Below are 16493 nucleotides of genomic sequence, written 5' to 3'. Positions count from 1 at the left end.
CTATCCCTCTGCAAATCCCACCTCCAAACCTACTCAAACCTTAAACGGCTCTACTAAGCCTCAGCTCTACCGTCCCACCTACCGTCCTCGGCAGCTGCCTAAGCCGCGCCGTAGCCGTAGCCGAAGAAGTTTCTGCTTAAAGAACACCCATGAAAACGACTAGTGAGACAATCAATATTGGTTCCAATCATGGTTTTAAAACTCGTTTTGATGTCTTGACGTCTTGTCTAGTCCATGAACAAGACCACATCTTCTCGGATTAGATTTTTTTAAAAAATATAAATCTTTGAATTAGACAAAACGATGTCTTTGAGATTACTTGTCAACTCGTCTCATTAATGGACACGATACCAAGACAACTCGGACAAGTCATTTTGGTCTTGGATGAGATTTAAACCATGGTTCCAATTCATTTGTAATAAATCACTTCTCTTGTTTGTAATTTCCTTTTCTATCACATTGTCTATGAAAGAATTTCATTAGCGGCCTAAAATAGTGGCATTTATTAGGCAAGGGTGAATGGTATTTCTGAGGTTCATTAAAGCCTCATGTAGGCAATGGTGTGTACAGAAGCACTTCTCTTTTAGTAATTTCTATAAGAATCACTTTTTCAAAGTTCTCTGATAGTATTTAAGTATTAATTTCTTAAGCTACTCCTACCTGTCTCTACATCTTTAAATATAAAGATAGAGACCTCCAAACCTCACTCAAACTAGTCTATATTTCTTAAAAGCCCTCTGTTTCACTATTCACACATTTAGATTTGGAGAGGAAGAAAAAATTTAGATATGATCTTTATTTCACTATTCTTCACATGTAAATGTCTATTATGTCCCCACTTTTTTTTTTAATATAAATGTCATTCTTGGCTTAAATATTTTTAATAAAATATATTTCAAATATAATTTTGTGTGCCCTAATTATTTTTAATTATTATTATTTAATATTTTAATTTCTAAACTAATTCAATCAATTGAAATCTAAACAAATAAAAAAATTATTTTTTGTTAAAATTAAATTTTAATTTATTAAAAGAGTTGATTATTTGGGTTGCCATTGAAAGTTCAATTTGATTCCAATTTCGAAAGAGAGCATCTTTTCTAAAATTAGAGAAGATGTCAATATCGAGACAAAAAGTAGAGAGTTGCGATGAAAGGTGAGATTCTAGATTTTGCTGAGGCTCTAAAAATGGACGGTCACTAAACCTCTTATTTTAACCAGTGTAGATTTATCGTGTTGTTGACGTGTCATCCTCCTAATGGTTCAATAGTTCTACAAAGAACTATGGAGGAAGGGTATATCTATCCTTTTAAATTAGTCTCTTGGAGAAGACCATAGTCAAGGAGTATACCATTAATTTAAAAACTTTAGAGGTTTCTCAAATATTCACCGAAATCTTGAGGAATATCTCCAAATTATCCTTCAAATCAAACCTGACCCTTAAGATCCTTATAATTGCACTGTAGACCCCACTCCAATTAAAAGTTGACAGATAACACGTGTGTGTGAAATAGAAACTAGAGAAAGAATGAAAGATAAAAGAGAGATTCTAGATTTGTCCAAGTGAAGAGTTTCCTTCTGGTCAGTCTGTGTGGACTTCCTTTACAACTCCTCTCCTTCTGTCTCAGTTCTTCCACCAAACCCTAACCATAAAATTCTCCAAAAACAACCAAAACCCTAACCCTAGAAAGATGACAGACAGAGTCTATCCCTCTGCAAATCCCACCTCCAAACCTACTCAAACCTTAAACGGCTCTACTAAGCCTCAGCTCTACCGTCCCACCTACCGTCCTCGGCAGCTGCCTAAGCCGCGCCGTAGCCGTAGCCGAAGAAGTTTCTGCTGCGTTTGCCTCCTCTATACTTCTCTCCTCATCATCGCTTTGATTATCCTCGCCGCCATTGCTGGATCTGTTCTTTGGTTCCTCTACAATCCTCAGCGACCAACGTTTTCACTCACAACTCTCAGAATCTCACAATTCAACTTGACAACATCCAAAGATTCTTCCTCTCACCTCAATTCGAATCTCGATCTCACAATCTCTGCTCGTAATCCTAACAAAAAGCTCATCTTCTTCTATGATCCGATCTCTGTTTCTGTAAAATCCAATGGAATCGATATAGGTGACGGATCGGTTCCATCTTTCGTTCATGGAACCAAGAATACGACAATTTTAAAGGCTTCAGTTATTAGCAAAGATCGAGATCTGGATGATTCTTCTGTGACAAGGTTGAGCTCAGATCTGAAGAAGAAATCTGGATTGGCTTTGGAGATTCAATTGGAAACGAATGTGAAGGTGAAGATTGGAGGTTTTAAGACTATGTCAGTCGGGATTAAGGTAACTTGCGATGGAATTCGAGCTATTGTTTCGAAAGGAAAATCTTCATCGACATCATCTAATTCGAATGCAAAATGTAAGCTTCATCTTCGCATCAAGATCTGGAACCGGACTTTCTGAAAATTATTAATTTTTTTCAGTTTTTTTTTTTTTATGTTATTTTAATTAAATTTGAATGTGTCGGTGATATCTGATTAATTTTCCTGTTTGGACTTTTATAATCTCAAACGAAGTTTGAGATTCTCTATTAAGCTTTAAAAAAAACAGAGTTTTAAGCTTAAGTTTCTCATCAAGATCTGGAAATGGACTTTGTGAAAATTATGTATTTTTTCAGTTTTTTTATAATTAGATTTAAATTTTAGAAGTGTCGGTGAGCTCTGATTAATTTTCCTAGATTTTAGGAAAATTAAAGGATTATTGTCCCATTTCATTTGTACGTTTGATATAAAGCTTCAAACGACATTTGAGACTTCAAATGTGTTTCTTTTTAAGATGACGTCATCAATTCATAGATTAGAGTAGAACGTGCAAGTACAGTGTCGGTGATATTGGAAGTTTTATATTTGAGGAATCTGATGTAAACTGTACATCAGGTCCCACGTACAAATCAATATTTGACACGTAATATATATTAGTACGACACTTTGTCTTATTTAATGGTTTGATAGGCCCAAGGCTTTGTACAAGAAATGCTCCAACTCGGTTCAGGCCGGGTTTGAAGGAGCCCAAACCCAGCCTTGAAGAGGTGATCTAATTTAGATTAGTCCTAAACATCCATTGAGCCTAAGTTGACTAAGTCCAAATTATATTAAATTTAGAAAAAATTACTTAAAAAATCCTGGAGGAGGGACTTTTTCTAATTAATCCTTAAAGTTTGGGCCGTTGCTTGATAGTCCATTTAGTAAATTTTTTTTATTTCTTAATTATCCCTCCAGCTCATCTCATCTTATAATGTTTTTGAAATACTCAAGTTACCCTATTTTTTATCTTCTTCACATACTTAAGTTTTTCAACAGTGAGTCCAATTTTTTATCGTGAATGACGAATGAAAATGATATATTTTTAATTGTGAACATTTAGATGTATTTATTTATTTTGATGATTTATAATAAAAACGAAGAACGAAACTGAGATTCGAAAAATTTATTCAATGTTGAGTTCATCACTTCTTATTGTTGAGCTCACTACTTTTTTTTAATTGTCAAGTTCAACATTTTAATTGTTGAGTTCACCAATTTTATTTATTGTGGAGCCCACTAATTTTTATTTATTGTTGACCTCACACCTTACCAATTTTATTTATAATCAAGCTCACCGCTTTTTATTGTCGAGCTCATCAATTATTGTTCTTGAGTTCAACAATTTAAAAAAAAATGTCGAACTCGACAATAAAAGCATTGGGAAACAAAAAGTGGTGAGCTTAATGTTGGTAAAGTCCACCCGTTTTCGTTTTTTGAGTTGTTCTAACTAAAATACAAAGAAGGATCGACTAAAAGTTTGACATAACACCTTGTGTAGATGATTTCAAAGCCAACAAATCATCCTTTATAGATTTTCATCAAAAAATTAAACAGAAAATTGAAAAAAATCTTAACTTTTTACATACATCTTCAAAATGTTTGAAAATGACTTCTTTCTTCTCAAATCCTTTCCATTGGAATGGAGTCTCTGAAATTCAATTATGATGCATTTTTTTTTAATGAAAATGGAGAGTTCGAATGGTTAAGACAATTTTGACATTTCAACCGTAAGAGATGTGTGGAGTGTGATTTAGGGACTGGTTAGAAATAAAAATTTTACTAAATGGACCATTAAGAGAAGTCATAAAACTTAGGAACTGATTAAAAAGAAATCCCAACTTCCAGGGTCTTTTAAGTAAATTTTCCTTAAATTTATACATCCTTTAAATAAGAATCCAATCTTTATCCTTTTTATTTGGAGAAGATCTATTCATGTTTAAGTTCGAAAAAATAAAAAATAAAAAAGAATCAACTAAATTGATGTTTAAATCGTCAATCTCAATTTTTTTTTTTGTTTTTTTTTTCATTTTTCTGAGTCCAATTGTCGAAAGGTCTTTTCACAAAATGCATATATAATAATGGCGAAATTGACACTTGGATCAATCATTGATCTCGACAATTTCATATATATATATTATCTTTCAAAGTTAAGCATTGGATAGAACTTTCGAAAATATTCAAAATATATATATAATAATAATCACAAAACAGATACTCTAAAATTATGAATATTTCATTGTTCATTCCTTATTCATAATCACAAATTGTCGCAAATATGTGGATGATGTTGGAATATATTGCAATCTCTATTGATGAAGAAAGAAAAAGTACAGATTGTTTAAATAGATCACAATCTCTATTGATGAGAAAAGAAAAAGTTCACTAATTAGACCATCAATATTCCACCTAGAAGGAGGGCAAAGTTAGTAAGGAGCTGGTGGGGGCAATTGCCTCCACAGAACTTTGAGACACCCCTATATTTTCAACTAATTACATGTCCTATTTGTCCCCACTCCCTCACCTCTCTCCCCATTTGACCCCACACCTTCACCTCCCTCCCCCCCCCCCCCCCCTTAATTTTTTGTTGATGACATTGCTTCTTAACTGGGCCTTCTTATATACTAATTGAAAATGATCTAAATATCATTTTCTTTAACTTCTACCTAAAAACTTTTGAATTTCTCCCTAAAACTATTCATCTTCAAGTTCTTCAACCATACAACTAATCATAGTTTGCTCCGACTATAAGAAAGTCTTCGCTCTACCCTTGCCTAGTAAGGAGATTTAGAAAGAAGTCCCTCTATAGGGTGCATCTAATAATTTTTCCTAAAAAATAAATATGATTGGTAATTATTGTTGTCCTGGTACCACATGATATCTTTCATCACTTGCAAAGAATAAAAAGTGCTTAAATACAAAATGATTGAACAAAGGTTTATAAGATTATAGTATACCAAGTGGAAAATAGTTAAAAAATTATATGGAAAAGGGTAATTTAGACATATCCATACACATTTTGGTGAATATTTGAGATAACTCTTTATGTTTTCAAATTGATGACATGCCCCTTGACCTCTGTCTTCTTTAGTAAATTCTTGAAAAATAACCTAAATATCATCATCTTCAATCTTTAATTTTAATTTATTTTTAAAACCTTTGATTTTTCTTTCTAATATTGTAATTTTTAAGTTTTTCAAAAAATATCATTTAAAAAAAAAATCTATTCTACCTTATCTTAGCCCATTGTAGACAATCCTTAATTTTTCAATCTTAAATTCAATCATCCTCTACCTGTCAAAAATTTTTTTCTTCTTCTTTAAACTTGAAAATTAAAATAGATAAAATCTTAAGGTTGTCTATTGTAGAGGTTGATTTTGTAACAGATCATCTTCAATCATGATTCCGACATTCAATTCACAAAATAATAAAAAGAGACAAATAGAGGAGACAAATATTTTTTACGTGGTTCGGCAAACGTGCCTACGTCCACGGGCTCGGGGAGCCGTTTCACTATAGATCTCAAGGTTACATAGTCTCATCTCGCTCTTCCTCTACCTTCTTCTCTCATCTCCCCTTCATATAATGACCTCCTGACTTTTAAATAAAAATTCCTAATTAGAGTCTTAACCCTAATTAAGTTACACTTGACCATATTGCCCCTATCCAAATTAACAATTGCATAAAAAAGGGGAAGAATCCTTTTAAATTGGGATTCTTTCTTAATAAAATAAAATACACTTCAAATAATTTCAAATAGTACCATGTGTCTACCTTGGGATGTGTATTGATAGTGTAGATAAACAATCCGGATAAGAGACGATTTTATTTCTCCACACAACCCCCTCTTGAAGGTGGAGATCGATATATTGAGATTCGCCTTCGAGAAATATTTCTGTTTTGAATGAACACCATCTTTGATTTTTTAACTGGTATGATTCATGATTCCTCGAGCTTATTGTTTGCAAACTTGATATTCAACTTGGTTGACCTCTTATAATAAGTAGATGTTCAAATAATAACATTGACCGCAAGTTGGGTTTGATTTTTGTAGTGAGTTAAAACTTCGACAACTAATAGAAGAACCGATCGAAATTTCAGATCGGGCATGGATCTCAGAATGATCTAAGACTTTGATAAAAGAACCGATCCAAATCCTAGATTGGGCTTGAATCCCAAAATGATCCAAGACTTTGATAAATAACCACAGAATCGACCGAAATAACAACTCGGGCTTGGATCCCAAAATGATCAAAGACTTAGATAATAGAAGAACCGACCGAAGTCCTAAATTGGGCTTGGATCCTAAAATGATGAAAGACTTGGATAAAGAAGAATCGATCGAAGTCCCAGATCGGACTTGGATCCTAAAATGATCCAAGACTTTAATAATCAATAAAATAATCAACCATATTAGATTTCGCATCATTCACCTCATAGAGTGACGTTCGGGTTTGGAAAGAACTAACCTTATTCGAATTTCGTGTCACTCACCTCATAGAGTAAGACTCGGGTCCACTGGGGAACTGACCTTATTGGAGTTTTATGTCATTCACCTCATAGAGTGACCCGTGGAGGGAACCAACTTTATTAGAGTTTCGTGTCACTCACCTCATAGAGTGACACACGGGTCTGCAAAGAGAACCGACCTTATTAGAGTTTCATACCACTCACCTCATAGAGTGACACACGGGTCCATTGGAAAACCAACTGTATTGGCTTATAAAAATTTACTGAATCGACTTGAAAAACTTGAACAAACGAAGATCACAAAGTTCATAGAATATAATCATTTATCTCAATGGGTTAGAATTATAGGCTGAACCTCTCATCTCAACGGAGTCCCTAAACTCAATCAAGTTAGGTACGAGATTAGCCCTCATACTACTTTTAAATCGAGCATCCTCAAATAACAAATCGGGTCACATGAGATCCTTATTACGAGTTTGAATTAAGCCTCCAAACATATAACAATGGATTATAAATTGATTTATAAATTGAACTACTTAACTCAGTGGAGTATGTAGACTTGACTAAGTTGGGCATAAAATTAGCCCCCAAATTTATTTGTCAATCCGACATTTCTAATAAGAATTTGGTTCGGCACAAATAAGCCCTCAAGCATAGTAATTAACCATATCTCATAAAGAATTGGACTTAAACTAAGCACCCAAGCATTTAAGTGTCTTGATACAATATATCAGTTGACTCAGCTAAGTTGACAGCTAAGTAACTCGATTCATCAAGTCTAGTTTGGATTAAGCAATAAACTGTAAGTCTGAAAAAAGTTATTTGCAAGACCATACCTTAAATGTTGTATATATCTGATGCCTCATTTGCTGCTTCTGTGATGTGTTGGGTTCCTTTCACATATATAATGTATGCCCTTTGATAAAATATATAAAACACACTGGAGCCTATCTACTGTGTTGAAAAGCACAATGAACACCGTGTCACTTATAGACACATAGAGTTGTTTGTTGGTATTGATCCTTCAGAAATATAAATTAATCTGCTTGTAACATATATTCCATGGAAATAACAACCTTTAAGAAATATGTGTTTGAGGTTGGCAAGTCTTGAGAAATATAAATTTTGTCTACACTTGGCCTACTCATAAACCTGGTCATATGAATATTGACTTGGCGTTATCGTACTACAAAGAACATCAACCCAACACAGAAATATTCTTTACGAGGCCTTGTACTATTACTACCACCCAAATAAGCCTTGTACTACTACTACCACCCAAATAATTTAATTAATTTTACCCAGAACCTTCCTCTATAAAAATGTATATGCTGCCCCAGATCTGACAATGTAATCTGCAAGTAGTGGAGCACCATCATATGTTTCACGTACATGTGTGAATCCAAGCATTCTTTCCATCTTTCTCTACACATTGACCACACATGTGAGCCCCAATTCTTTTTCACACTAACCTTCCTCCACCCATTACAATAGCAACAACCTGCTCGGTTTCACATTAAACCTTCCTTTGCACGTTTGTTTCCTCAATTTACACTTCACTTCAACCTTACCTTCCTTTGCACAACTCTTTTTTTTTTTTTGCTAACCGAGTATTCGGGCCAGCTTGTGCGCACCACAACTAATCTCAGGGAGGACTACCACAGCAACCCACCGCCATGGTCCCCCAGTTAAATCATGGGAAAAACCCAAGAGGAGAATCGAACCCGAACCCGTGACATGTGCCTAACCCACACTTCACGTGCTTGCCTTTACCACTTAGTTGTGACACAAAGTATATCTGTATCATTGTTGAATAAGATCGAGATGACTCAGACGAGTCATTTCAGTCTCATGCGGGATTTAAAACCATGCTCTGAAGTGAAGATGATGCTTCAAAATTTTGGTAGAACCCTCTTTTTGGCTGTGAAATGAATACAAAAGGTCGCTTATTGTGTTTTTTTTTTTCTTGAAATAAGGTATCCATGTGGCTAGAGGGTTGTGCACGGTCCATCAGGCTTTTCCCGACCCATACAACAACCTTATCCATCAGGACTCCCTGGAGATCATGCACCATCCCACCCTATCACGTGACACCATTTAAGTAGCCACATTTTTGTGGAGGGGCATGCAGAGATTAGAAAACACGGCCTTGGGAGCAAACACAGACACTTTTACCATCTCAGCTAACCCTTAATGGGTGTCACTTGTGATGTTCCAAAGAGGGTTCTACCAAAATTCTGAAGCGGCTCGCCCGCTTCAAAGTTTTTTCCAAAGCTTATCCTCGACTTTCTTTTTCAAGCCAAACAATAGTGAGGTCATTGAGTACTCGTTGGTAGAATTGTAAATGGATCATATCAAATCCAAAATTCAATGTATTCTGATTTGATAACTATGTGCCAGACCATGGATTCGAGTACCAATAAAAACCTGATTTGACAAAAACTCAATTTGATAACTTATCATATCAGTTTTGGATCAATCATCTTCTGATTTAATAGCGACCTAAAATGAAAACACGTTTTAATTATGTAGCCAACATATATCTACACTTTATGTATATAGATGATGTATTTTATATTTTATATATACATTTTTATTAAATTATACGAGTTTCTTTTTTTTTTCGAGAGAGGAGGAAGCCAACTCATTCTCCTTTGAGGTGCGAACAACAAGTCTTCTAGCTCCTATTACTTTGATGAGTCTGATATTTAACCACTAATAATTATAAATGAGAGTAAAGTTATAATTTTACAATTTATTTTACTTTTAATTAACTTCTTACCCAAAAGTATGAGTGTTCAATATCACGGCCCAAGCCCTTAAAACTAGCCCAATTGGCTGATAATCTGATAACCCTGGCCTGCCATAGCTTTATGGGTTGAAAATCACGGCCCATGCCCTTACTTTTTCGGACAGGCCGGGCTAATAGGCTCAATTTACACCCTATCAATGAAACTCTATTTCCCCGACCTTTTTCCGAGTCCCCTCCCTCGATGAACCACGCAAACGACTTCACGCACACACATGTCAAACGAATGTACCCTCTCATTCCTTAGTGAGACATGTCGTTATCTCATGGATTGGAGAATTTATACCTCCACAATAATCAATGAATTCACTAGTATATCTTCGGATTCATAGATATTACAAGTGACGAACTCACGAGTGACTTCAAAGGTTAAAAAAAGAGTCATCACTTTCTAACTCTCCTCTAACAAGTTCCCCTAACTCCTCTACTGATGTGGCAAGTGGCAAGTGGCAAGTGCAAGAAGCATAAATATTTCCTCAGGATACACAACTGCAATCTACATAAAACATGTACAATTGTGTATCCCAAGAAAAAATAATCTAAGGTTCTTGCACATGCAGCGTGGATGAGTTCGTCAGTCAAAGTGAGTTAGAAAATCAGCACTCTTTCTTTATTTTAAATTGGAAGGTAATAAATAAAAGTAAGGGGTGCCAATAGAAATTCTTTAAAACTAATATCGTCAATCTATAAGGATTTTACTAAATTACCCTTTTAAAAACGTTATTTGCTTTACTACCTATGTGCGGTTGTAAAATAAGCACGTACGAGAGAGAGAGAAATGTCGGTGGAATACACACCATAGGATCCATTTCTGACTCTAATATTAATAATAATTGGGAAATGCACACCACATGTGGTTTTAAAATAATTGGCTGCTTTAGTCTCCCACCAAACCAATAATAGATTCTAATTTTTCATTCCTGTTCTGTTGACTTTCACCCTTCATTCTCATTGCTTGCTTCATCTTCGTCAATTTGCTTCAACCTTCTATCTCATTTCCAAGTATGGCGTACGCTCTCGTTTCCACTGTTTTGAAGGAATTGGGATCCGTCATCCTTGAAGAGGCGAAGAAAGAGGTGAAACTGGTGTTGGGTACCCCTCAAGAAGTTGAAAAGCTTACTTGTACACTCAAACATATTCAAGCCGTACTCACAGATGCAGAGGAGGAACAAGTAAAAAAGGAAACGGTGAAGCTTTGGTTAGAAAATCTCAAAGACGTGCTCTACGACATGGAAGATGTGTTGGACGAATGGAACACTGAAATTCTCAGATCGAAAAATGAGGAGGAAGTTGGCAGATTAGAGAAGGTATGCTCCTATTTGTTCTCTCTTTGCAATTGCAATTGGATTTGTTTCAGTCATGTTTCTTTACGTCGTGGCATCGGCAATAAGATAAAAGAAATAAAGGAAACTCTAGATGCAATTGCAAAGGAGAAGGACCAGCTCCAGCTTGTTAATAGTGGGATGAGGACTATCACTACTACTAGTGCGGAACCACCAACATTTCGAATGACTAGCTCTATGATTGATGAATTAGAAGTATGCGGTCGTGTCGGCGACAAAGATATTATAATAAGCAAGTTGTTGAGCGAGAGTAGTCAACAAGAAACGCCTAATGTCCCTGTTGTCATCTCTATATGTGGAATTGGGGGAATTGGGAAGACTACTCTTGCCCAAATGGTCTTCAATGATCATGAGGTGAAAAACCATTTCGAGAAGACAATGTGGGTGTGTGTATCTGATCCTTTCGATTTAACAAGGCTTGCCAAAGCGATTATTAAAGCTGCTGATGGTCAGGACGTCTCTAACAACATTGAATGGCAAGATTTACATAAAGAATTATGTAGATCTGTCACGGGAAAGCAGTTTCTACTCGTGTTGGATGACGTGTGGACTGAGAATCACACCGACTGGAGTCCGTTGAAGCTTGCTCTCAAGGGTGGTGCACAAGGGAGCAGACTTGTCGTTACTACTCGCAGTAAGAAAGTTGCATTTATGATGGGTTCGGCCTACACTCATGATTTGGGCCAATTGTTTGAGGAGGAATGTTTGTTATTGTTTAAACGTATTGCTCTTCAGGGAAGGAACAAAGAAGAGTGTGAGAAATTGGAAGATATCGGCGTGGACATCGTAAAAAAGTGCAAGGGTGTGCCTCTTTTCGTCAAGGCTTTGGGAGGTCACATGTTCTTCAAAAGAACCAGACGAGAGTGGGAACAAGTCTTGGAAAGTGATGTATGGGGATTAGAAGAGGTTGAAAAAGGTGTTGTGCCTGTTCTCTTGTTGAGTTATTATGCATTGCGCTCAAATGTGAAACGTTGCTTCATGTATTGCGCTGTCTTTCCAAAAGATCATAGGATAAGAACGGATGCGTTAATCAAGTTGTGGATGGCGCAGGGTCTTCTTAACTCCACGAGAAGTACAGAATTAGAAGTAGTGGGCGCTGACTATTTCAATGAACTACTGATGCGCTCATTTTTCCAAAACATGGAACGAGATGCCGATGGAAACATAATTTACTGCAAGATGCATGATCTTATTCATGATTTTGCCCAATTTCTTACGAAGACTGAATGCTTTATCATGGATGATAATAACACAGAATTCAACAACAATAGCAAGAAGGTCCGCCATTTAAACGTTACACAGGTCACAAATTTAAGTTCCATCCATCCTTCCATTTACGAGGCAAAGAATCTACGCACTCTCATCATCGATCAACATTCATGGGCATCACAATCTGTTCCAGCTCTTTCTGATTTGTTTTGTCAATTCACATGTCTTAGAGAACTATGTTTGTGCAATTGGGATCTAGAAGAACTGCCAAAGGAGGTTGAGAAGTTGATACATCTTAGATACTTTGACTTGTCTAGAACAAGGTTGAAGGAATTGCCTGAAACAATGTGCGGATTGTATAATTTGCAGACATTGAAACTTGATGGTTGTACGAAGCTATGTAAACTACCTCAAGGGATTGGGAAAATGATTAACCTGAGGCATCTTGAAATTCAAAAAACTGATGAACTAAGCTACTTGCCTAAAGGAATTGGTAGATTAAGCTCCCTTCAAACATTGTGTAAGTTCATTGTTAGCGATGTGAGGGGAGGTGGATGCAAAATTGGAGAATTAAAAGATCTCGACCACCTCGAAGGGGATCTAAAAATATTTGGGTTGGAAAGAGTGGCATATGTAAATGAGGCTAATGAAGCACAATTGAAGAATAAGCGACATCTCCATGGTTTGGAATTGATATTTGAGTGCGGTGAGTTGGGAAACATGGGAAAAGACGAGATAAAGAGGATTGAGGGTGTGTTGGAAGGCCTACAACCACATCCAAAATTGGAGAAATTGCGAATAAAAGGTTACCTTGGTTCTAAGTTCCCTAATTGGATGGATGATTCAATGTTGCCTGAACTCTCCGCTCTTGAAATAGTTGATTGCAAGAACTGTGTGCAATTTCCTGCTTTTGGGAAGTTTCAGAAACTCAGCATAAGAAACATGGATGAGGTTAAATTGATGGGTCAGGTGTTTGGTAGAATTGCTGGTAGTGATGGAGTTGTGACAATTCCTCCACGATGGAAAGAACTTTCTATCGCAGAAATGGCTAACTTGGAGGAATGGGATTTGAGGGTAGAAGATGGAGTGATTATGTCATGTCTCAGACAATTATCCCTTAAGAACTTTCCAAAGTTACAGGTTTTGCCAGCTCTTGGAAATTTACCAGTCCTTGAAAGCCTCGTTATAGAAGAAATGAATTTGGTGAAACGTGTAGGTGTTGAGTTTGTAGGAATTAATGTGGATGTTGATGATGATGGTATAAAAAGTGGTGGTGGAGAATCAAGAGTTGTGGTAGCATTCCCACAGTTGAAGTATTTTACATTCAGTGATATGGATAACTTAGAGGAGTGGGATTTGAGGGTAGAAGATGGAGTGATTATGCCATGTCTCAGAGAATTAACCCTTTGGAACTTTCCAAAGTTAGAGGTTTTGCCAGCTCTTGGAAATTTACCAGTCCTTGAAAGCCTCCATATAGTAAAAATGAAATCGGTGAAACGTGTAGGTGTTGAGTTTTTAGGAATTAATGTGGATGTTGATGATGATGGTACAAAAAGAGGTGGTGGAGAATCAAGAGTTGTGGTAGCATTCCCACAGTTGAAGGAATTTTATATCGACGGAATGGATAACTTGAAGGAGTGGGATTTGAGGGTAGAAGATGGAGTGATTATGCCATGTCTCAGAAAATTAACCCTTGGTAGTTTTCCAAAGTTACAGGTTTTGCCAGCTCTTGGAAATCTACCAGTCCTTGAAAGCCTGGAAATAAAATTCATGTATTCGGTGAAACGTGTAGGTGTTGAGTTTTTAGGAATTAATGTGGATGTTGATGATGATGGTACAAAAAGAGGTGATGGAGAATCAAGAGTTGTGGTAGCATTCCCACAGTTGAAGGAACTTACTTTCAACTATATGTTTGAATGGGAGGAGTGGGAGATGTTGACAAGGGAAGAAGAAGAAGAACATGCTGCTGGAAGTGGAGGAGGAAGAGATATAATCATCATCATGCCACTTCTCCACACATTAGACCTTGTTTACTGCCCCAAGTTAAAGGAGCTGCCTCACTACATATTCCCTGCTTCACTAAGGGAACTGGACATTCGGGAATGCCCAAAATTGAGTTGGAAACCATGCCTTCCTCCACTCCTTGAAAAGTTGTCTTTAGATGGGGATGTAGGTGTTCTTTCAAGGTCATTGCCCACCAACCAAGTTAACAACAGCAACAACAATCTCAAGTCTCTGTTTATCGTTGGATCACCACATTCGTCACTCCCTGAAGGTTTGGCTCATCTTACATCACTCCAAAGCTTATCAATCGTGGACTCTGATTCCTTGATGTGCATGTCTGAGGAGCTGAAACAGCTCACCTCGCTTCAACACTTGGAAATTATTTGGTGCTCTGTTCTGGAAGCACGTTGCCAAAAGGAGGTAGGAGAGGACTGGAGCATCATATCACACATCCCCAACATCGAGATCTGAAACGATGAAGAGGACAGTAATGAGGCACTTTAATATTAGAGACACGCATGCATCATGACTCCACCGAGATCTGAGAGAGAGGTAAAGTTTGTTTTTAATTAAGTAAGATTTTACATTTTAATTTTGAATTTTGAATTAAGAAAAGAAACAACTCCACTCCTAATTGGTTGATTTAAGGTTTGCTCTCATCATCACATCATATCACATGCCAACGGTTCAGATGATGGGAGAATAGTATTCTCAAATAGCTAGATTCCCAATACAAATTCAAAAAGGTGGATTTACTATTGCCACACCAATTCAAAATCTTTAAAAAAACATTATGAGGTGTGAGAAGTAACTCCAAAAAAAGCTGGAGCACCCCAACTTCTTTATTATCAAGGGGGAGTGGCTTCGTTTTACCCCTAAAGAATTATTGGTGTGTACTAGAATAAAATGGTGTGAATTTGTTTTTTCAATAAATGGTGTGCACATTTCCTTTTTTTGGTGTGGCACATGTAATTTAATTAATTGGTGTGGCAATAGTAGCTCTAAAAAAAAATGAAAAACACTTTCTTTTCGAGGGTCGTCTTGCTCAAGTGGATTACAACATTGCAATGCAACCCCTGTCTAGATTTCAGGGAAAAACTGAGATCCTAAATAAATAAATAAATAAAACCATTTTTTATTTTAGCTTTATCCAATGTCTTGAAAATGGACGTGGACCGCACTTCCGTTCCACTAATCTCCCAAATTTAAAATACCAATTCAACAGTGAAAAATAACTTAGAATTTTTGTCCTCTACAACCATATAGCTTCGGATCATGTTTTTTAGATGCTCAAAAACACTTAATAAGACTAGTCTTACTTAAATATAAAAATAAAAACAATTGATATTTAGAAATTGGAATTGGATGGGTATTCTAAATCATTATTCAAATTTGATATATATATATATATATATATATATATATATAAAAGTATATTATATCTATTTGGGTTTGAATTGAATGTTATTGGAAAGGATATTTCAATATCCAAATTCAAATCCATATCCAAAAACTTAGAATAATATTTTATTATTCGAATATGAATTTGGATGATGGACTATCCATTGGTAGACTTCCTAAACATAGTGTTTAAAAATCATCCCTCTTTTTGACATTTTCACTGTTTTAGTGTAGGTTCTGTATTATATCATTCAACGTTCTTGATCTCCTTCTTTTGATAAGGGATATTGTCTAAGAGTTAAAATGGAGACTTCTCCATATTTAGTAGTTTAAACCTTTAAAATGTTTTTGTATAGTTTTATAATATGTTATTAACATTCATACAAAATATTTGTTTTATCCAGGATAAAGAACCAACTAAAAGGATCTGAATTTTATCGAAGATGTTCCTAAAGAAGAAGTAGCAATTGTTGCAAGTTTCATGGCTATTGTGTTCAAGACTTATCTATGATATTTGATATATATTTTGTATTATTATTTTGAAAAACCTTGCGTGATTTGATTTGTTATGTTTGTGTCTTGTATTTTATTAGTGGTAATGGACTATAAATCAATTAAGAGAGATTCAACAGATTTAACTTGTTATTTCTCCCAATATTTTCATAAATTTTTCCCTATGGGCAGCTTTGTAATCTTGTATTAAGGATTGTAATATATTTTTTTCATGGAAAATAGTGAAAAAAATCTTATCATTGTTCGTGAATGTAAGCAAATTTTGCCGAACCACGCAAACTCTCTCTCTCTCTCTAAGTTACTAAAATTATTGTTACTTCTCGCAACAATTTTTCTACTACAACATTCAATTTTGGGAGCAGATCATTAAACTTTGTTCAATATTTGCGAC

At 35.7% G+C, this 16493-nt stretch overlaps 2 protein-coding genes across 2 annotated transcripts; both read left to right on the top strand.

Annotated features, from left to right (window-relative positions):
* The first annotated feature begins 1548 nt into the window (after positions 1-1548).
* LOC147388519 (NDR1/HIN1-like protein 13) lies at positions 1549-2700 on the top strand. Its single transcript, XM_086419643.1, has one exon. The coding sequence runs from the start codon at positions 1692-1694 to the stop codon at positions 2454-2456; it is 765 nt and encodes a 254-aa protein (XP_086275769.1). The 5' UTR covers positions 1549-1691; the 3' UTR covers positions 2457-2700.
* A 7936-nt stretch (positions 2701-10636) lies between these two features.
* LOC147388518 (disease resistance protein RGA2-like) lies at positions 10637-14659 on the top strand. Its single transcript, XM_086418273.1, has one exon. It carries the CDS (start codon positions 10637-10639, stop codon positions 14657-14659), a length of 4023 nt encoding a protein of 1340 aa, XP_086274399.1.
* Positions 14660-16493: the final 1834 nt, after the last annotated feature.

Source organism: Akebia trifoliata, chromosome 12, assembly GCF_017979445.1.
Source record: "Akebia trifoliata isolate Shusen 1 chromosome 12, ASM1797944v1, whole genome shotgun sequence".
Classification (NCBI taxonomy): Eukaryota; Viridiplantae; Streptophyta; class Magnoliopsida; order Ranunculales; family Lardizabalaceae; genus Akebia; species Akebia trifoliata.
This window is presented reverse-complemented; position numbering and strand designations above follow the sequence as displayed.